Source organism: Lontra canadensis, unplaced genomic scaffold (assembly GCF_010015895.1).
Source record: "Lontra canadensis isolate GAN:19392208 unplaced genomic scaffold, GSC_riverotter_1.0 scaffold219, whole genome shotgun sequence".
Taxonomy (NCBI): Eukaryota; Metazoa; Chordata; class Mammalia; order Carnivora; family Mustelidae; genus Lontra; species Lontra canadensis.
In genome coordinates, this window is record NW_022631213.1 from 98,558 (window position 1) to 120,997 (window position 22,440).

At 46.8% G+C, this 22,440-nt stretch overlaps 1 protein-coding gene and 1 pseudogene across 4 annotated transcripts; one reads left to right on the plus strand and one right to left on the minus strand.

Annotated features, from left to right (window-relative positions):
* Positions 1 to 5,046: 5,046 nt before the first annotated feature.
* Positions 5,047 to 9,429, minus strand: LOC116862073 (annotated as a pseudogene).
* KIFC1 (kinesin family member C1) lies at positions 9,311 to 22,316 on the plus strand. Of its 4 annotated transcripts, none has more exons than XM_032849154.1 (11): positions 9,311 to 9,476; positions 14,065 to 14,205; positions 14,315 to 14,414; positions 15,411 to 15,464; positions 15,582 to 15,632; positions 15,838 to 16,235; positions 16,885 to 17,664; positions 18,304 to 18,594; positions 18,696 to 18,769; positions 18,897 to 18,972; positions 22,156 to 22,316. In XM_032849154.1, the coding sequence occupies exons 1-11, from the start codon at positions 9,465 to 9,467 to the stop codon at positions 22,198 to 22,200; spliced, it is 2,022 nt and encodes a 673-aa protein (XP_032705045.1). In that variant the 5' UTR covers positions 9,311 to 9,464; the 3' UTR covers positions 22,201 to 22,316. The 4 variants fall into 4 exon arrangements, with proteins under 4 accessions (XP_032705045.1, XP_032705046.1, XP_032705043.1 ...); XM_032849155.1 differs by having other exon boundaries at positions 15,841 to 16,235; XM_032849152.1 differs by lacking the exon at positions 22,156 to 22,316 and having other exon boundaries at positions 18,897 to 19,725.
* The last annotated feature ends 124 nt before the right edge of the window (positions 22,317 to 22,440 follow it).

The window sequence follows — 22,440 nt, forward strand, 5'->3', positions numbered from 1 at the left end:
CTGCGTTCAAAGGTTATTGGTGACAGGATTATGGGCTCAAGGAAGTTGAAAGAGGAGCCAGAGGGCTAGACAGCTCAGTGGCAGTTTGGTTGGGTCACCATTACTGCCTTCTCTTCTCTCTATTGCCATTGACATGGATGGTAGAGATAAAAGATCTTCAAAATAGTAACCAATTATCCTATCTTTCCTGTAACCCCCGTCCCTATTCTCTTCACAGAGAACAAGGGTTCTGGTTTTATCTCAAGAGAAGAATGATAATAGTTAACACCAATTATAAATGTGTCCATTTTTTTGCTTTGGGGTTTTAAAAGCCAGACTTGCGGCATAAGAAAAATGTTTTGAAAGAATAATTGGCGGGGTGCCTGGGTGGCTCAGTCTATTAAGCAGATGCCTTTGGATCAGGTCATGATCCCAGGGTCTTGGGGTCAAACCCCACATTGGGCTCCCTGCTCAGTAGGTAGTCTGCTTTTACCTCCCCTTCTGCCTGTCCTCCCTGCTTGTGTGCTCTCTCTCTTGCCCTCTCTGTCTCTCTGAAATAAATAAATAAAATCTTAAAAAGGCGAATAATTGGAGGGCTGATTTTACTTAACATTGTCACACATATGTATATACACATGCATACACCCACACTGACACATGTGTCCATGTCAACACTCAAAGAACTGGACAAAACTTCACTGGACTTCAGAGTAGGGAAGTCAAGTAGAGCAGGGAGCTGGAATGAGTTTAACCATTGGCGTAGATCCTTAGAAACTATTAATGTGTTTTTCTCTTTGCCCTTAGCAAGGAAATGACCTCCTCCTTACTTGGTTATGGCATCAATATGCTTGTGAGGAGGTTCAGATTGCTGAGAGAGGAAAAGAGGGGCACCTGTGTGGCTCAGTTGCTTGAGCATTCAGCTCTTGATTTCAGCTCAGGTCCTGGTCTCAGGGTTTTGGGATCAAGCTCCACCAGTCTTGGGCTCTGTGCTCATCAGAGCACAGAGGCACACTCTGCCTTTCCCTTGCTTTCTCTATCCCTCTGAGATTTTAAAAAAAATTTTTTTTTTAAAGAAAAGAAAAGAGGGGAGCCTGGATGGCTCAGTTGGTTACGTGTCCAACTCTTGGTCTCAGCCCAAGTCATGATCTCATGGTCATGGGATTGAGCCCTGCATGGGATCTGTGCTCACTGTGGAATCTGCTCCAGATTCTTCCTCCCTCTCCTTCTACCCCTCCTTGCTTCTTAAAAAAAGAAAAGAACCAATATGCATTGAAATTCAAAATAGGATTTTTCAGCAAGACAATAGGCTTGAACACTAGACTCTGTGAGAGAGAAATAATTTTCTATATTCACTTAGCACCTATTTAAGATCAAGGTCCAGGGGCGCCTGGGTGGTTTAATCATTAAGCATCTGCCTCCTGCTCAGGTCATGATCCCAGGGTCCTGGGATCAAGCCCCGAATTGGGCTCTCTGCTCAGCAGGAAGCCTGCTTCTTTCTCTAGTTTCCAAAACTTTTTCATCACCCCATTAAACCACTCCATATTCATTAAGTAAACACTTCATTTTCTCCCTGACTTCATCCCCTAGTAACCTCTAATCTGCTTTCTGTATCTATGGTTTGCCTATTTGCCTATAGACTGCATATATCTTACGAAAAGGAATGACACATGGGTGCCTGGGTGGCTCAATTGGTTGAGCGTCTGACTTTGGCTCAGGTCGTGATCTCAGGGTCATGATCAGGGCAGGGTGTCTGCTTGTCTCTCTCCCTCTGCCTCTCCCCCTGCTCATGTGTGCTCTCTCTCTTCCCCAAATAAATACATAAAATCTTAAAAAAAAAAAAAAAAAGGAACCACACAGGGCATCTTGTTGCCTCAGTCCATTAAGCCTTCCACTCTTGGTTTTGGCTCAGTCATTATCTCAGGGTCTTGAGATCACCTGGCATTGGGCTCCCTGCTCACTGGGAGTCGGCTTCCCTTCTTTCTCTCCCTCTGCTCACCCCCCACCCCTGCTCATGCTCTCTCTAAGATAAGGAAATAAATCTTAAGAAAAAAAAAAGGGGGGGAATCACACTATATGTGATCTTTTGTGTCTAGCTTCTTACATTTAACATAATGTTTTTGGGGTTCATCAAAGTAGCCTGTATCAGTACTACATTCCTTTATATGGCTGAATCCTTACTATTCCATTATATATATATATATATATATATATATCATAATTTGTTTATCCATTCATCAGTTGTTGGACACTTGGGTTGTTTCTACCTTTTGACTATTATAAGTAGTGCCGCTACAAACACTCTTGTACAATTTTCTGTGTGGACGTATGCTTTTATTTCTCAGGTAAAATTGCTGGTTCATGCACAAAACGACCCTGCTTTGAGGGGTAAGGACAGTTTCTAGTCGGTAGTAGGATACTGTTGCAGTAAGGAAAAGAGGCCAGCATGAATGAAACTCAGCTCTGATTTGGACAGAAGTAACTGGGCATTTATAAGGGAGAATGAGGGAACAGGAAGGAGGGGTGAGTAACTGACTTTGTAGAGTGGAAGTGAAGAATTACAAAAAGCAGGAAGCGGAGTGGTTGATCATGTGACATCCATTTAGGTTTATTAACTAGTGCTTATCCAGGTTAGGCTCTCACACTCCCACAGAGGCTGGGAGACAGGGGCATACCTTTACGTGTTGGCTGGAACAAACAATAAGTTCTTTGGCAGCGTCAAGTTTTCTCAGGCAGGCACTTTAAGTGGGACAACGGTCATCCTAGGGATGTGGCCTTGAACTATTAGAAACAACGCTGTGGTGTTTAAGTCTTTATAGGGCTAGATGGAAAGGGTTTAGAGGAACATGGCTGGAGTTCGGTCAGTCATATGGTAATTCTGTACTTAATTTTTGAAAGAATCCTGGTTATCTTCGAGTGCCTTTTGAAATACATGTGAATATACTGCTATTTCAAAAATTAAAGTAGTAATAAAATGCACATTATAGAAGACATCATACATAGGCATATAACCAAGAAGAATTACTATCAAGAATTTATGGAGAACTTCCTCAAATCAATATGAGAAAGACAATAAACCCAACAGAAAAAGTGAAAATAGTACGAAAGACAACTCAAAGAAGAAACAAAAACTGTCAATTAAAAATAACGAGATAACATTTTACATCCATCAAATCAGCAAAGATGAGTCCACTAATAGCAAATGTTGGTGACTCTATGGGGCAACAGGGACCCTCTTTTCTTTTTAAGATTTTATTTATTTATTTGAGAGAGAAAGAGGGAGTACGAGCTGGAGAGAGAGCGAGAGCAGAAGCAGGGTGGTGGGGGAGAGGGAGAAGTGGACTCCCCGCTGAGCAGGGAGCCTGACATGGGGCTCATTCATCCCAGGACTCTGAGATCATGACCTGAGCCAAAGGCAGAGACTTGACTGAGTAACCTAGGCACCCTGCAGGTTTGAGGAATTTAAGGAAGCTTTGTAGCTGGATTTGTCCTGGAGAAATCTGGCCATGTGGTCATGAGGAGCACACTGGACCATTTAAGCCATGGTGACAGAAAAACATATGTAAGGCCTTCTCTTTTTTTAAGGTTTTATTTTTAAGTAGTCTCTACATCCAAACTGGGGCTTGAATTCACAATCCCAACATCAAGAGTCACTTAATCTACTAACTGAGCCAGCCAGGCACCTCTTTAAGGCCGTCTTTAGGGGTGTCTGGGTGGCTCAGTCAGTTAAGTGTCTGCCTTCAGCTCAGGTCATGATCCTGGAGTTCCATTTCAAGCCCTGTGTCGGGCTTCCTGCCCGGGGCGGGGGGGGGGCAGTCTGCTTCTCCCTCTGCCCCTCACCCCGTTTGTGCGTGCTGTCTCTCTATCAAGTAAATAAATAAATAAATAAAACTTTAAAAGAAAGAAAGGTATCCTTTATAAAGAAAATATAATGGGCACCTGACTGGCTCAGTTAGTAGAGCTAGCACCACTTGATGTCGGGGTTGTGAGTTCAAGCCCCAGGTTGGGTGTAAAGATTACTTGAAAGTAAAGTCTTTTTTTTTTTTTTTAAACTTCAAGTTTATTTCTTTATTTTTTTAAAAAGATTTTATTTATTTATTTGACAGAAAGAGAGGTCACAAGTAGGCAGAGAGGCAGGCAGAGACAGAGAGGGGAAGCAGGCTCCCTGCTGAGCAGAGAGCCCGATGAGGGCCTGGATCCCAGGACCCTGAGATCATGACCTGAGCCAAAGGCAGAGGCTTAACCCACTGAGCCACCCAGGCACCCTTGAAAGTAAGTCTTAAAAAAAAAAAAAACTAAGTAAGTCTTAAAAAAGAAAATAGAAGACCAGATATGAATTTTTCTTTGAAGAATGGAAGACTTTTTTTTTTAATTAACAAAGGGCTCACTAACTAGATTCGGAAAACTTCAAAGAGCTAAATAGAAATCTCAAAGTGAATGCATTTTTACGTTGCACTTACTGCTTTCCAGATTCTGGCCCCCCGAGGGAAGAGAGTGCTCACTACTGTACCTGTTGTGCTGAGGATGTCACATCCATGATCTCTGAGTTCAGGTCGTTGCCTCTCTACCTGCTCATCTACTGCACTCCTCAGTGGGTGAGAACTTCCAAAAGGGCAGGGACTAGCATGCCTGGGTGGCTCAGTCAGTTAAGTGTCTGCCTTCAGCTCCGGTCATGATCCTGGGGTCCTGGGATCAAGCCCCAAGTTGGGCTCTCCTCTCCCTCTGCCCTTCCCCCTGCTCATGCTCACCCCCCCCCCACACACACTCTCTCTCTAATAAATAAATAAAATCTTAAAAACAACAAAAAGGCAGGGACTGTGTCTGTCCTGTCTCTGCTGTGTGCCCGGCACTTTGTGTCATGAGCACAGCTGTGTCCCTGGCTCTGTGCCACAGCTGGTCCCCAATAAAGACTTCTTTTTTGTGTTTTAATTGCTGAGTCAACAGCTATCTTCTTGGTCTCTTGTTTTACATTTATTAGATAAACCAAAAGAACTGTTCAGTTTGTTGTATGAACATGTATAGAGGCATATATGACTGAAATTAATTATCTAACAATACAGAATGTATTGTTTAGGATGTAAAGTGCATCAAGGCTTCGGGATTCTGAGCTGTTTTGCTAGAATGGAAAACCGCCTGAGCCATCTCCATCTCCAGCAGATGCATGTTGTTTCCTGTGATAATTAAGGCATGTGATGGTCCTCCCAAGTCCATAGCACGCGTTTGCTGCAAGTGCCGGCTGCAATTTTCTGGTCCTGGCTAAGCTAACACGTGTCTCCTTGGTAACTACTGATTCTTCTCCTCATATTCTTTGATTCCGAACAATCTCCAGAAGCTGCTGCGCTGTTTGGTTTTCATTCACATACCAAGAAGGTTCAGAGGTCTTCCTTCCTTCAATGAGATTTTTCCGAAGACTGCTCCTTTACTTCTATATCCAGGATAGTGTGTGCATGCTGTTCTGTCTTTTCTTCACTTTGTCAGAGAAGCTTTCTGGTCTCCGAGTGCCCAAAAAACCAACAGAAATTATCTCTCCAAATTTACACAACTGTAAACTATAGCAACCTATAGCATTTATTATGGAACCATTTTGAATAACTCCATAAGAGATTCCCAGTTTCGTTGCTCTCAGAATAAGATCCCTGTATGTTGTAGCCCCAAATGGATCATCAGCCACAAGGAAGGCAACACCATTGATATCGGCATCCTTCAGAATATTATCTGCTTCTTGTTCCACTTCTTTATGAGCAAGAATCAATTTTTTTTCATAAGACTCAGGGCTTTCATCCCTACTGTCAGGACTGAGGTATAGGCTTCTACATACACTTAAGTGTGTTGTCTTCCAACTTCCGGCCCCTTGGATGTTGTTCTTGGCATCACCCAGGCCCAAGCTGACCAGGTTAAATACATTTCAAATTCCAGGGGCAGGGAGGCCACTAACTGCTGCCTTTCTGAAGCAGCAGCTACTGATCAGAGTGCTTCTTACACTGAATTTGCATCCTGCATAAAAATGAAGCAAGACATTATTAAGTGTAGTAACACTTTTTTTTTTCCTTTTATGACTAATTTTTTTTCTGAGGAGCACTGACCAAAGAAGGGAAGATGGTTTCTTAGACCTGTTTTAAAGGGTGTGTTTTCCCTGGATTTTTGACATTGCTTTTCAGAGGGATAATTGACCTTACTCTTTCGCTCTCAAGACAGGAATCATGTACATTCACCCCCTTTTTACTTAACACCTTTCATTTCCCATCAAAGAAATGATGCTAAAATATAGAAAGCCACATTTCCTTCTTCTAACCCAATCTCTACCCTACTTTCATGATCAGTTATTTCCCAGTCTGGATATGAAAATTTATGAGAAACTCTGTAGGACATTCATTCAGTGTGCTTTGTAGTAGTGGAATTTTGTGATCTGGACACATGGTGAAAAAGAACATTCTTGTAGCAGTTTGAGATGGAGCCTAGACGGTCCCTGGCCTTTGAAAGTGCCCTCACGCCCAGTGTCACATGGGTGTTCTCATCCCCTATCTTGCTTCCCCTGCTATCCGAATCTGTGCGGTTATCTGTGTTTGGATAGTCTGGAAGAGCAGGGAGAAGAAGAAATGGCAAAAGATCATCCAGCCATCTGTTGTAGTTAATGTCAGGAGCTCTCTTATCTCTCTGAGAACTGGAAAGTCACTGGGGGAATAATTACCACATGGACTAAAAATCTCTATTAGTCTTTGGGTAGAACAATGCAAACAGGAATTTTCCAATGTTCCCCATCCAATCTTTGTGTCCTCAAAAACATCTTCAATAAAGCTTATCATTTTATCCATAAAGGCCTGCATACCTATTGTTAAATTTATTCTCAAGTACTTTATATTTTTGTTGCTATGGCAAATGGTATATTTTTATCAAAATGTTTATCACAACCTAACAAAGTGCACAGACCAAGTGTACACCTTGACTTCATATATGTATATGTTCATGTAACCAAATGGCAAGCTATTTTAAAATATTTATTTATTTATTTGTTTGATAGAGAAAGAAGGCATGTGTGTGGGGAGGGGTGCAGAGAGGGAGAGAGAAACTCTCAAGAAGACTCCCCACTGAGTTCAGGGCTAGTCCTCACAACCCCGAGATCATGACCTGAGCTGAAATCAAGAGTCAGACCCTTAACTGACTGAGCCACCCAGGTGCCCCTCAAATGGCAAATATATTTTTTTAAGATTTTATCTATTTGACAGATCACAAGTAGGCAGAGAGAGAGAGAGGAGGAAGCAGGCTCCCTGCTGAGCAGAGAGCCAGATGTGGGGCTTGATCCCAGGACCCTGAGATCATGACCTGAGCTGAAGGCAGAGGCTTTAAGTGCCACCCAGGCACCCCCAAATGGCAAATATTTTTAAAAAGTTATACTCGCTGATGGTTGCTGATGCTAGAAATGCAATAGATTTTGTATACTGATTTTTTTGCTATATTGATTTTATACCCAGCAACCTTGCTAAATTCATTTACCAATTTTATCTCGATTTTCTTTTAGGGTTGCTACACACACAATTATATCATCCACAAATACTGATATTCTTGGTTTTTTCCAATCCTTATATATTTGTTGCTGTTGTTTGTTGGGCTGGCTAAACTCCTTGCATTGACTAGGGTTATTGAGAGCAAGCAGTCTTGGCTTGTTTCTCGTCTTAATAGAAATGCTTTCAACATTCCACCATTATTATGATGTGTGCTGTAGGATTTTTGAGGATGTCTTTTATCAGTTTATGAGATGTTCTTTAACATCAGCAGATGTTGAGTATTTTGAGTAGTTGTTAATGCATCAATTGACATGAGTAAACTGTTTCCCCTTTAATGTACTAATGGGTCCATATTTCTCCTGGTCTAATATTTCATTATAACTTCAAGAAATGTCTTTTGCTGTATTTCTTCTCAGTTCTCCCTCTTTGCCCATCCCACAAGTTGTTGATCTTCTTGTTTCCTCCCTCACTCCTCTTCTCTCTCTCTCTCTCTTATTTTCAAGCTCCTACTTTTTGTAGGTTTCCTAATCTATCAAAGGTTGGGGGATGACCACCCGGTTTTCAGACACTGTGTCTCCCCACAGTCTGCTCCCTCCACAAGCAGGTTTCAATCCAAGCACTGGAGTAGAAGATATGTGGCTTAAATTCCAGTTCTGTCAATCTCCAAAAATGCACCATGACAGATCCCCCCCCTGCCTTTTAGTCTCATCCATAAAATCCCATCCCATCTGCAGGTTGGTTGGAAACTCCGACGACCAAATGCAGTAGAACCTCCCTGCAAATTACTCACAGGTAAGGGTTTGGTGTCTTTGACACTAAGAGGTAGTGTGAGGTAACCTACAGCTTGGATTTTGAAGCTAATGGAATCTAGATCGACTCCCACGCAGCAGTGTGACCTTGGGCTTGTTACTTTCTAAACCTTTCTAATCCTGCCTCCTTCGTCCAGCCTGCAGGAAAAAAGATGCAAAACACTCGACACATAGTAAGAGCTCAGTGAATTTAGCAATTAAGAGATAATGCACGTGCACACAGCCTGAAAAACATCAAATATTCCATAAATGTAAGCCGTATGCCATCGGTGGGCTCGAGGCTCCAAAGGCCCGAAGTCAGCTCCCCAGCAGCAGTATCAGAGCCCGGATACCTAGTAGGTAGGGTGATGAGGGGGACTGCAGAGAAAACTCCTCTGAGCCTCGAATCCCCACTGCCGGGCTTCCAGGAGCACCAGGCTGTAACCAAGCTCCCTAAATTTGGTGAAAAAAATGCCAAAATGACTGGGGAAGGAGCAGCTGCGGCCACTCTCACACTCGCGGGAGGGCTCCTGCTCCCACTTTCTGGAAGCTTTCCCGGGAGTTCATACCCGCGGAGACACCCCACACCACCAACCGCAATCACGACGAACCAGTCGAGAGTAACGAGTGCGCTCCCGGATGCAGTCGCTAGGGGGGGGCTCGTCGCGTCCCGCCCCCGAGCCGGGTCCCCGTTTGCGCACGCGTGATTCCTTTCCTCCCGCGCTCCGGCCCCAACACCAGCTACGTACGTGCGGCGCGTTCCAGGCACTTTTCTGACGCAAGGCGCGGCAGCTCGGAGCCGAGCGGAAGTGCAGCGCGACTACTGCTACAGGAGGGGAGAGTGAGGGAGGTGGAAGCGGAGCCGGAAGTGTGACTAACCAGCGTGTCTACCCGTCGCCCTCGAAGCAGGAAGGAGAAGGAGCCCGCCTGGCGGGGTGTGGCTTCGGGAGGCGGAGGGCGCTGCGATTGGCCCTCGGCTGTGGCGACGGCGACGATTGGCCCTTGCGTGCGGAGGGAGGTGAGAAGGGTGGCGGCGGTTGGAATTCAAAAGTGGCGGGTGTGGTATCGGGATAGCCACCGGAGTCCGGAGCGCGCGTGCTTCGTGTCGCGAGCCGGCGAGAGAACACGGGTGCCAGGAACCCCGGCGCCGTGTCCTCTTCCATTGTGCTCTCCTGGAGCGTGTGGCACGGAACTGGACATGGAGTCGCAGGTGAGTAGAAGCCGCGTTGGGTCTCCTGCCCCCGATGCTGACGAGCCTCCTCGGCTCCCGGCCCGCCTTGGTCCTGCCTGTTTGGAGGGCGAAAGCCGTGCGTCCCCGCACAGTGGATAGGACGGACGGAGAGGGCGGGAAGCAGCCCCAGGAAGTAGGAATGCATGACAGCCCGTCCTCCCCTGATTTCAGGGAGCCCCATACACCCTTCCACACTTTCATGTCTCTAGGATTTCCCACTTCGGATTCTCAGGCTTGCCTGGCTCCTACCTACTTCTCAGTTCCTACCCACGATTGCAGTGTGTGATTGAGAAGGGAGAGATCTGAGATTCCGTCTGCCGCTGGGGAAATGGTATCTGAGGCCAGATCCCCGCTGAGGATCTTTCCAGTCCTCTCTTGTTGCTGTCGCTTTGGAGTGCTGGAAGGGATAGAGGGATTGGGATAATCTGAACGGAAGGACTCCTCATTTTCTCTCCTTCTCCAGGTTTTACAGAGATCTCTGCCCCCCTGAGACTGGTTTGACTTAGTTTCTTCTCTTATCAGCGACCTACTGCGCCCCACAACCATCTGCAGCCTCCCCTCCCCAGTGGAGAGAGATGTTGACAGCGAGAGTGTATTGACTTTTGGTGCCAGAAAAAGGCTCCTGTCTGGATTCTCTGTTTACTATTTACTATCAGATTTACCCAAAACAAGTTTCAGCCTGAAGAGATGTTCTTTGTATCCTGAGAGCTGAAGAGAAGAGCAGTATGATTGTAACATGTAAAATAATGGAAGCCTTCTCATGTTTACTGAGCACCTACTGTGTGCCAGGCTCAGTTATAGATACTTGGCATGCAACGATAAACAAGACTAATCCCTGTCATCTCTCTAGATGCCATTCTATGAGAAGCTGCCATTCTGTGGGGCGATGGGAAATGTGTCATGTTAAATAACTCTATTCTTGGTGCACATTTCTGCAGGCAGCAGGAAAAATAATGTCACCTCCTTTTTTCCCCCTCCCTTTTTATTTGCGTAGAAGACTGTGGTCTGGATATATCAGAGTTTAAGTGTTCCCCCACTGGTGGACTCTAGTTTCATTCCTTTAAAAATGTATTGAGTCATGCCATGTAGCAGACATTATACTAGTTATATAGTTGTGAACAAAACAGATATGTTCTTATGCTCACAATCTAATGTAAGGAAAGACAATGAACCAATAAACTAAAATTTAAAACACCAGGGCATCAAATTGTTCCAGAGTTTTCTCTATAGGGATGCACTGTAAACATCCTTGAATATATCTCATGGTATTTGGAATCTCTTCATGTTGTTTCTTACAACTTCATGTGAATCTGCAATGAGTTTTAAATGAAAAGTTTAATTAGGAAACAAGAATAGGGGCGCCTAGGTGGCTCAGTCCATTAAACGACCAACTCTTGGTTTCGGCTCAGGTCATGATCTCATGGGTCATGAGATCAAACCCCATGTAGGGCTCTGCACTCAGTGGGGAGTCTGCTTGAAGATTTTCTCCCTCTGCCCCTCCCCCTACTCAAGTGCACTCTTTCTCTCTCCAGTAATTTTTTTTTTTAAGATTTTATTTACTTATTTGACAGCACACAAGTAGGGGAGAACAGCAAAGGGAGAGAGAGAGAAGTAGGCTTTCCGCTGAGCAGGGAGGAGCCCAATGTGGGGCTCGATCCCAAGACTCCGGGATTGTGACCCCAGCCGAAGGCAGATGCTCAACTGACTGAGCCATCCAGGAGCCCCAAATAAATTTTTTTAAAAAAGAAAAGCCAGCCCTTCCTCTTGTTCTCCTGGTTGTTGGAATGTGGCAGGCATCATTGGAATCAGCCTAACCCTCACTGCCTGCCCTCTACCTCCCCTCACCAGACCAGCTCCTAGTTAGATCAATACTTGGTTTCCAGTAATCCAGCTCTCCTCTTCATTCCCACTGCCAGCCTTCTCTCAAATGGATTTTTACTTAGCCCTCAAGCTCCTAAAACAGCCCCTCTCGGCTGAGTTCCATGAAAATTAAGCTCTATGCATCTTTTATATCTAATGAATTAACTTCTCTCTTATGCTTCTAGAAGGGTAAGAGGTGTATACATCTTTGGGAGAATTGAGAAAGTGGATCATTTTTTGAAGAGCTTAATTTTCTGGTACTCCAGTTTGGAAAGAATACTCTATCAATTTACTTCTGGGAGAGCAGGGATTTTGTTCATTACTCTCACCCCAGCTTCTAGAACAGTGTCTGGTACAGAGCAGTCTTGCAACAAATCTTAGTGCAACAAATCCTTGTTGGATGAAGGAAGAAAGGAATGATACATGCTTTCTGCCTGTCATACCCCTCATCTACTTCCATTCATTCCTCACATTGCTATTTTGGTATAAATCTAGTCTTACTATTCTGAAAAAATCATCAAGGTCCCTCTTGCCTTCAGTAAACGCTAGACTCTTCATGGCATGCTGACTGCCACAATCCCTTCCCTTCATCTCCCCACTTTCCGCGCATACTCCATGTGTCAGCTAAACAGAACAACTTGACGTTCCTTGCATGCACCCCTCCTAGCTTTCTGCCTGGGATGCTCTTCCTTGGCCCAAGCTCCTTGGCTAACTCTTTCTCATCCTCAAGGTTTTGCCTTAAAAGACCTTTTAGAAGTATTCTCTGTCACTCTTCCCTCTGAACTACATGCTCAACCCCTCCTTGGGGCACTTTTTATGGTAGCTGTCAGTAAAGTTTTAACAATCTCTTTAAATGCTTCTCTTCCCCATTTTTTCATGAGTATTTTGGAGGCAGGGATCACATCTGTTACTCCCAAACCCAGATCATTTTCTGGCACATAACAGGGCACTAAGTAAATATTGAATGAATGAAGTAAGCCAAAGGGCAGAGACACTGGCCTTGGAATTAAAAGTTAACTATAGTGAAGATCAGAAGTTGATCTGTCTACATAGTGCTCTCCTGATTGTGGGATCAGAGATGGTTTTAACACTGAGAAGTTCTGTGTCCTCAGAAACCCGTTAGTTCTGTGCAATCTAGAATGGTTGGTCACCCTAGACAGGAGTAGCAATGAAACAGACATAATCTCCAGGCACTGAACTGAGGTGCTTAGGAGAGGGTCTGTCTTTCCCACTGCTCCCCCCACCCCCGACACACACCTCTACTTTGGTGATCTCCATACCAGGTCATGTTGCTTCTTAGTCTTCTCCATGCAGGTCAGCTTACTTACAACTCATTATTTTTTATAAGTAGGCTCTTTTGTGTATTTTTCCTGTGCCTGATCAGAAACTGTTATCTGGTTTTCCACATAAACAAGACTAAAACCTAAACTCCCCCTTAGCCTGGCATCAAAGTCCTACGGGTCAATACAGTCCAGCAGTTAAACACATGGCTTCCAGAACCAGACTGTCTGGATTCTAACCATGGCTCTGCCTTTTACTCACTGATGACCTTAGACAAACTATTCTACCTCTCAGTGCTTTCCTTCCCTCATCTGCAAAATGAGGCTAATAATAGCTCCTCCTCTGTGGGCTGCTGTAAGGATTAAGTTGATACAGAGGAAGCATTTAAAACAAATTCTAAAATGTTACCCACTTGTGGTGCCTGGGTGGCTCAGTCGGTTGAGCATCAGACTCTTGATTTCAGCTTAGGTCATGATCTCAGGGTCATGAGATTGAGCCCCACATGGGGCTCGGGCTGGGTGTAGAGCCTGTGTAAGACTCTCTCTCTCTCCCTCTCTAAAAATAATTAAAAAAAAAAAAGTAAAATATTATTTGCTCCTCCCATCTAGTCTTCAGCCTTTTGGATCATCCGCTCTCTCTCTCAGTTATGATTCTCCACTGCAGCTGAAAGAGCCTTTTGGTTTCCCAGCCATATCATGCATGTGTTTGAGGTTTTGCCATCTGAAAAAAGTGTCCATTTCTCTATGCTTGTTTATTTATTTATTTATTTAAGGTTTTTATTTATTTATTTGACAGAGAGATATAGCGAGAGAGGAAACACAAGCAGGGGGAGTGGGAGAGGGAGAAGCAGGCTTCCTGCTGAGCTGGGGGCCCAAGGCAGGACTCAATCCCAGGACCCTGGGATCATGACCCGAGCTAAAGGCAGACCCTCAACGACTGAGCCACCCAGGCACCCCATCTCTGTGCTTGTTTAAGTACTACACTTGGGGTGCCTGAGTGGCTCAGTCAGTTAAACGTCTGTGTTTGTCATGATCCCAGGGTTCTGGGATTGAGTCTGGTATTAGGCTCCTTCCTCAGCGGGGAGCCTGCTTCCCCCACTCCCTCTGTCTGCCACTCTCCCTCTCTCATGTACATGCTCTCTCTGTCAAATAAATATTTAAAAAAAAAAATAAGTACTACCCTTAAAGTTAGCTGAAGTCCAGCATCTGTCTAACTTTTCCCTTAGAGCTTTCTCCCACTTTTGCATTATGTCCCACTTCTCGCTGTGCCTTTTCACTGGCACATGATCTGTTGGCCTTGGTTTGTGCACAAGAGGTCCTCAGTCAGTGCTTGTTGGTGGTTGAGAATTAGGCTAGGGGACCAAAGAAGGGAGTTCTTGGGACATTTGGGCTCTAGGGTGTGTTCTGAAGGGTCTCTCTTTTCCCAGCAGAGGTCCCCCTTGTTGGAAGTGAGGGGGAACGTAGAGCTGAAGAGGCCCCTGGTCAAGGCTCCTTCTCGCCTGCCTCTCCCGGGAACCAGGTTTAAGAGGGGACCTGACCGGATGGAGGATGCCTTGGAGCCAGAGAAGGTGAGCTGGGTGTGGAAAAGCTGTGTGTGTGTGTGTGTGTGTGTGTGTGTGTGTGTGTGTCTAACCCAATCAGGGAGAGTAAATGGACCCCATTTTTGTCTATCTCCAGAAAAGGACACGAGGACTGGACACAGTGACCAAAATTGCCACGTCCCACCCCAGACCACCAGCCCTCACTGTGAGGCCACAGACACAAAGCCAGACCACAGGTGGGTTCTAGCAGTTGGCAGAAACCAAGGGCATAGAAGTCCAGTGCTCTTCAGCTCTCTTATTTCTTGTCTTCCAATTTTAGCTTATTTTGAATAGGTCATAGGTCTCACTTGTTTCAAATTTCCAAAGACACAAGGGGTACCTGGGTAGCTCAGTGGGTTAAGCATCTGACTCTTGATTTTGCCTCAAGTCATGATCTTAGGATCATGAGATGGAACCCCAAGTCAGGCTCTACTATGGGTGTGGAGCCTGCTTGGGATTCTCTCTCCCTCTCCTTCTGCAACACCCCCCACCTCCAAATTCCAAAAGCACAAAAGTCATTACACAGTGGAAAGTCTCCCTCCTACCCCTGTTCCCCAGCCACCCATTTCCCCTCCCCAGGAGCATTCTGCGGATGTTCTATCCCTTCCAGGGCGTTCTGTGGGCATTCAAGCAAATCTGGACATGTTCTCCAATGGTTTTTTTTATATATAAATGGTAATGCACTTGACACATGGCTCTGTCCCCTGCTCTTTTTGCTTATCTTGGTGTCCTTTTTTTTTTTCTTTATTTTTTAAGATTTTATTTATGTATTTGAGAGAGAGAGACAGAGAGTGTGAGTAAGAGAAGAGTGAGCAGCAGTGGGGGACAGGAAGGGCAAAGGGAGAGGGAGAAGCAGATTTCCCTCTGAGCTGGGAGCCCGATGTAGAGCTCCATGTGGGGCGGGAGCCCGATGTAGAGCTCCATGTGGGGCTGGAGCCCAGAACCCTGGGAATATGACCTGAGCCGAAGGCAGATGCTTAACTGACTGAGCCACCAGGTGCCCCTTTCTTCGTGTCTTGAGTAATATCTGCCTTGGGAAGGATATCTTCAGAAGCTGGCCAGACTTCAGGGAAGAGGGAAGTTATCTTATTTCTAATCCTCAGAAAAAAGCAACTACTCTGCGCCTGGCCCAGCCAGAGTTCATGTCCCCCTGAGACTGATTGTCTACTTTGTCCTCTCCCATCTCCCAACAGCTCCCAAAGTTGCCAAGAAGACAGGACCCCGCTGTTCCACAGCTATAGGCACAGGTAATAGTTCTTCAGAGCTGGGGCTGAGAGGAGATCTGGGGTATGTGTAAAGGGAGATGATGGAGGCAGAAGGACAGTGGTTCTGTGTTTCCTTAAGTTAACTCCCCGATTCTCTAGTGTTGAAGAATCAGAAACCAGGCCCTGCCGTTCCTGCCCAGAAGCCTGGAGGTAGGTGCCAAGCATAGCCACTGGGTGAGAGGCTGGGATAGGGAAGAGAGGAGGTGGTAAGCACCCAAAAAAATTCATTTGGGTCCTTCCCTGTGTGGAGGGCAAAGAGATGTAGCAGCAGGTGTGGAGGCCTTAAAGGCTGGGAGGGAGGAGAGATGGAAAGCCACGACCTCCCTGACGTTTGTCCTTTCTGTGCCCATCTTAGCAGCTGCCCCTTCCGTGCTGGGAGGGAAGAAACCCACCAAACGTCCAGCCTGGGACTTAAAGGGTCAGTTATGTGACCTAAGTGCCGAGCTGAAGTGCTGTCGGGAGAGGACTCAGACACTGAACCAGGAGAACCAGCAGCTGCAGGACCAGCTCAAGGAGGCCCAGCAACAGGCCAGGGCCCTGGGGGCAGAGTGCAGGACACTAGAAGGGGAGTTGGCCAGGGTGCAGGCCCAGGCCGAGCAGGGCCAGCAGGAGCTGGGGAGCCTCAGGGCCCGTGTCCTGGAGCTGGAAGAGCAGCTGGGCACACAGCAGGGCTTGGTGCAAGAGCTCCAGAAAGAACAAAGGGGATTGCAGGAGGAGCGAAGGGGACTGGCTGCCCGGCTGGAGGAGCAGGAGGTAAAGGCCACCTTCTCACCAAATGCCAACCCTCCTTTCTGGGTTACCCTGAAGCTCTTTGGGCTTGGAGTCCCTGGTCACCTCTTTCCAGCAGTATTCCTCTGTCCTTCTCCACCCCTGCCCACTTCTCTGACTATATCTTGCCTTCAGCCCCACTTCTCCCTACCCTGACTGCTTTCGTAGCAAGCCCCCCCCAATCTGTGTCTCCCCTAGTCCTCTAGCTCCTCCTCTCTCTCTTTGTTTGCTGATCAGAAACCCCCACAGAGTTTTCTCTTCCTCTTCTCATGTCTGTTTGCCTACTTGGTGAGCACCAAATAGATGGAATTACTTGCAGTTTCTCAAATGATTCAATCTTTTCTTCAGGACGTGCAAGTGCGCGTCCCTCTTTGTGGAAAATTCTTCCTGTTCTCCGTCTTTTCTTTGGTTTATTCTGATACTCTCAGGCATTAGCTTAACTACCATTGTCCCTGTGCCCCTTTTGGGGATCCCGTAGCACTCCCTAATCTGGTACCATGATTCCTACTTTCCTTACCTCTTTCCCTAGCAGACTGTGAAGTCCTCGGGGACAGGGACCACCCTGGCTCCACCCCCCGCCTCATCATTACTTATCCTTATGTTTCACTCTCTGTGTCCATTCTGTTCTGGACAGAGGAGGCTGCAGGCGTCAGAAGCGGCTCTGTTGGGCAGCCAAGCAGAGGTGGCATCTCTGCGACAGGAGGCTGCCACCCAGGCGACCTTACTGGTGGAGCAAGGAGAACGTCTCCATGGGCTAGAGATGGAGCGCCGGCGACTGCACAACCAGCTGCAGGAACTCAAAGGCAATATCCGCGTGTTCTGCCGGGTGCGCCCTGTCCTTCCGGGGGAGCCCACCCCATCCCCGGGCTTCCTCCTGTTTCCCTCTGGCCTCGGTGGGCCCTCGGATCCTCCAACCCGCCTCAGCATCTCCCGGTCTGACGAGCGTCGTGGGACCCTGAGTGGGACGCCAGCCCCCACCACCCGCCACGACTTCTCCTTTGACCGGGTTTTCCCACCCGGGAGCGGACAGGACCAAGTGTTTGAGGAGATCGCCATGCTTGTCCAGTCAGCCCTGGATGGCTACCCAGTATGCATCTTTGCCTATGGCCAGACAGGCAGTGGCAAGACCTTCACCATGGAGGGCGGGCCTGGGGGAGACCCCCAGGTGGAGGGCCTGATCCCTCGGGCCCTGCGGCACCTCTTCTCCGTGGCCCAGGAGCTGGGCGGCCAGGGCTGGACCTACAGCTTTGTGGCAAGCTACGTAGAGATCTACAATGAGACTGTCCGAGACCTGCTGGCCGCGGGGACCCGGAAGGGCCAGGGCAGTGAGTGTGAGATTCGCCGGGCAGGGCCGGGGAGTGAGGAACTTACTGTCACCAATGCCCGATATGTTCCTGTCTCCTGTGAGAAAGAGGTAAGCCCCAAAGGGCACTGGGACTGGAGAAGTGGGGAGGAGTGTTCAGGGTGGCCCAGGATGCAGGTGGATGGGGGAGGGGATAGGAGAGAGTGGAAGGGTGGGGGAAGAGTAGGTCTTGTGGGTGGGTCGACACATCAGTTCTGGCCAGTAGGCTGTAAGGTCGATCTTTCTGCCTTAGGGAACGAGGGGGTGGAGTGACGCACCTGCCGAGGGCTTCCTGGCCCCTGCCGGCTGCTTCTCAGGTCCCATTTCCTGCTGCTACTCTTGCTCAGCTCACTCTAGCCATGCTGGCCTCTAACAGCCATCTCGTCAACAGTCTCCTGTTGGGGCCTTTGCCTGAATGTTCCTCTCCTCCAATGGCTTGCCCCCTCACTGCCTTCAGAGTTTAAGGCACTGAAGCTGTCCCTGGCCATCCTGTCGAAAATTGCAACCCTCACCTTACCTTCACACTCCTTACTGTTCTGTCTCCCTCCTTAGTACTCTTAGCCATAGCTGTACGTTATACTGTGTCATTCTGTCTCTTCTGGCTAGAAAGAAATCTTCAAGAGGGCAGGCGCTGACTCTGGTTCATTGCTACCAACATAGCTGTATGCTGACCCCCTGACTGCTTTTGCCACTTGCTGTTCCCATCCCCAGGTGGAGGCCCTGCTCCAGCTGGCCCGCCAGAACCGGGCAGTGGCCCGCACGTCCCAGAACGAGCGATCATCACGTAGTCACAGTGTGTTCCAGCTACAGATCTCTGGGGAGCATGCTGGACGAGGCCTGCAGTGTGCGGCTCCCCTCAGCCTTGTGGACCTGGCTGGGAGTGAGCGGTTAGACCCTGGCTTAGCCCTTGGCCCTGGGGAACGGGAACGCCTTCGGGAAACACAAGCCATTAACAGCAGCCTATCCACCCTGGGGCTGGTCATCATGGCCTTGAGCAACAAGGTGGGAATGGGGATGGGGGGCCGGTGGGACCTGGGGTAAATTGAGACTGCTTATGCCTAATCCTGTCTTATCCTAATCACCTGTCTCCCCCAACCCTCTAGGAGTCCCACGTTCCTTACCGGAATAGCAAGCTCACCTACCTGCTGCAGAACTCTCTGGGTGGCAGCGCTAAGATGTGAGTGAAAGGGACAGACAGAGCGGTTGGGTGGAGACTGCGACACTAGGGTCAGGGGCGGGCAAGAGGCAACAGTGTCCACCCAGCCACTGATGCTGGGGTTTGGCCCCCTCTCCTCTCTCCACAGGCTCATGTTCGTGAACATTTCCCCCCTAGAAGAGAACGTCTCTGAGTCCCTCAACTCCCTACGCTTTGCCTCCAAGGTGCAGTTACCACCAAGCCCAGGCGCCGTTAGGACGCCTGGGTGGTTGTAGACTTCTTCATTCTGACCCTTTAGGAGCCCATTCAGCCCTTCAGACCAAGGGCACATTCATCTGGAAAGGATTGCCAGGCATCTGGGGCACCACCTCTCTGGATCCATTTTCAGCTATTGGGTCTTGAGGTTTTTTAATTTTTAAAAATAGGTAGTTAAAGAGGTCAAAAATGAAGTTTTACCACTGCCCCTGTGCACCCCATTCTCCCCACCTGTCCTGGTAGAGATAGTCGTTTTTAACATTTAACATTTTACTTTCTTTTTGGTGTTTCTTTTTGCAAATAGAAACAATATGCATGTGCTTATTCCCTCCTCCTTATACGGAAGCCATCTCTCTCTCTTTTCATATATGTATGTTGTTCTGTACTGTGTTCTGCTTAGCAAGACAGCCCTGAGATTACTCCCCACCAGCACACGGAGATCCTCCATTATTTTTACGTCCGCCTGGGACTGCACTCTGTGGCTGCACCAAAGTTTATCCACCAGTTCCCTCTACTGGACACTTGGATTGTTTCCACCCTTTTTTCTATTACAAACAAGACCATGTTGACTAACCTCGTCCATACACGTCATTTTGTATTTGTGTAGTTCTAAGTAGGAAAGCTTCTTAGCAGTGGGATCGCTGGATCAGAAGAGACTTAGTTGCAGGTTCCTGGGTGTCTCAGTCAGTTCAGTGTCCAACTCTCAATTTCAGTTCAGGTCATGATCTCAGCGTTGTGAGGTCAAGCCCCATGTTGCATGGAGCCCACTTAAGATTCTATCCCTCCCCCTCTGCCCCCCTGCCCTGTGCATGCACACAGTCTCTCTCTCAAAAAAAGAGAGAGGGGCGCATGGGTGGCTCAGTCGCTTAAGTGTCTGCCTTTGGCTCGGGTCATGATCCCAGGGTCCTGGGATTGAGCCCTGCATCGGATCGGGCTCCCTGTTCATCAGGGAGTCTACTTCTCCCTCTCCCTCAGCTGTGCTTGCCTTTCCCTCTGCTTGTGCTGTCTCTCTGTCAAATAAATAAATAAAATCTTAAAAGAGAGAGAAAGAGAGAGACTTAGATGTTTTTCTAAGTTTTTCTAATGTTTTTCATTCCAAGTAGTATGAAGTCAGGCTCCAAAACCCACTTAAACATTAAGTGGAGGGAAGGCATGCCCTGAATTCTCTAGGATACTAATGCTTCTGCCACTGCAGTTTCTTTACTGACTGTCTCTGGAGGATAATTTTTCCCTCTGACTACTCCTTTCTTGAGGGTATAGCCCTATGGTGGGTTCTGGCTTTATTTAGCATCTCTGGTCAGAGATAATCTAACTTATTTGCCCTTCTTCTGTACCTGGGCTTCTCCGCAGTGAGCATTTGTTGCTGCCAAGGAAGTAGTCTGTTCCCTTGGTACCCTGCCCTGGGCTTCTGTTTTGATCAGGATTCCCCTTGCTATCTTGCAAGTTCAATTAAAGTTATATCAACATCATTAACAGCCAACAGCATAAACTCTTTAGTATCCTAAAGTTAATGCGTTATTAAATTTCTCCTGATTGTCTCAGAAATGTCTTGAATTTATTAGGCTTGTCCCAATTCGGCTCAAAGCAAGGGGCACCCATTCATCTTGTCGAAATGTCTCTTAAATTTCTTTTAATCCGTAATAATCTCATCTCTTTCATGGTATTTATTTGTTGAAGAAATAGGGTCATTTATCCTGTAGAACATACCATATTCTGGATTTTGGCTGGTTGCTTCCTCCTTCTTCCAAACTTTTTGTTATCTAGTCGATTTAGGGGCTTGATCAGATTAGAATCAGGCTTATATTTCTTGACAAGAAAACTTAGACAGTACCGTATACTTTCTATTGCCTCAGGAGGCACCTAATATCCAATTGTTTTATATTTAATGAAATAAAAATCAATCATGGGATTTGGGTGTTACCAGCTTGTTACCATTTGAAAACTCCCTATTGACTTAGTGATTTCACTTAGTGATTTTATAGAACAATGATCGCACCTACATGTATTATTTCATTAGGGAGCTTAGCTTTCTCTAAACTTTACATTTATTAGTCTCGTCTCTTTTATAAAGAACTTTCCCTTGCCATGTATTTGGTTACTCTGAAATCCAGTCTATATATGAAAGGCAGGGTAAATGCTAGATTGTTTATCAATTTTCAGTCTTAGAAGTTGGTATCTTGGCAACTTCCAAAGGTGACCAAGTGAGTTTTTATATGGGGGATGTCATTTTACAGATGTTATGGATTTGATATATATCCTTTGTAGTCATTATTCTTTCTGATGCTCAAATTGCCCCATCTTTGGCCAGTGGGAGCTCTTTTTGGTTGGCTCCTGTGTCCTTTAGACAGGACCCAGTAGTCTTTTTTTTTTTTTTTCTTTTCAGCGTAACAGTATTCATTGTTTTTGCACCACCCCCAGTACTCCATGCAATCCGTGCCCTCTCTAATACCCACCACCTGGTTCCCCAACCTCCCACCCCCCCGACCCTTCAAAACCCTCAGATTGTTTTTCAGAGTCCATAGTCTCTCATGGTTCACCTCCCCTTCCAGTTTCCCTCAACTCCCTTCTCCGCTCCATCTCCCCTTGTCCTCCATGCTATTTGTTATGCTCCGCAAATAAGTGAAACCATATGATAATTGACTCTCTCTGCTTGACTTATTTCACTCAGCATAATCTCTTCCAGTCCCGTCCATGTTGCTACAAAAGTTGGGTATTCATCCCCCAGTAGTCTTTATTCTAGATTCATCTTGTACATATCCTGCCTAGACTTGGGATCATTTATGTTCCAAGGAGACTTAGTTCTTAAATGAGTGTTATTCATGTTTTGTCTAACTTATTCACCGGTAAGTGGTGGGAGAGCTTGGGGTCTCTGGGCTATGGTATTCTGAAAATGGACACTCCATCTCTCTCTGCTCCTGTGTGTGGCTTCTATCCCTTCTCAAGCAGGCCTCTTCACCTCCTCCAGACCTGGTTTGGTTAGTGGGCATAGACCTAACCTTAACTGAGACCAGCCTGAACCTGCCTTCAGAGCCCTTGTTTTAGTATTTTCTGAGGGCAGCCCCAATACTGGGAGTGGGAGACAATCTTGGAGAAAACAGTTATTTTGGTTATTCAGAAAACGTTTTTATCCTGTCTAAACCCTCTGCCCGCAGGTGAACCAGTGTGTTATTGGTACGGCCCAGGCCAACAGGAAATGAAGACAGATCCAGATCCTACATGTGTGTTTTTCGGGGTGGGGTGGGGCGGCTGAGGGATGCTTTGTTGGGGGGGAGGGGCTCTGTGTGACCTGGGTCTATCAAATAAAGAACAGTTTTTTTTTTTTCTTTAAATAAAGGCTTTATTAGCGATGGCCCATATCTGTAAAAATGGAAACTGTGGATCTACTCTGCCAAGTATTTGTGTTTTGCAGAGCAAGGGCTTCAGCTTTTCTCCCTATG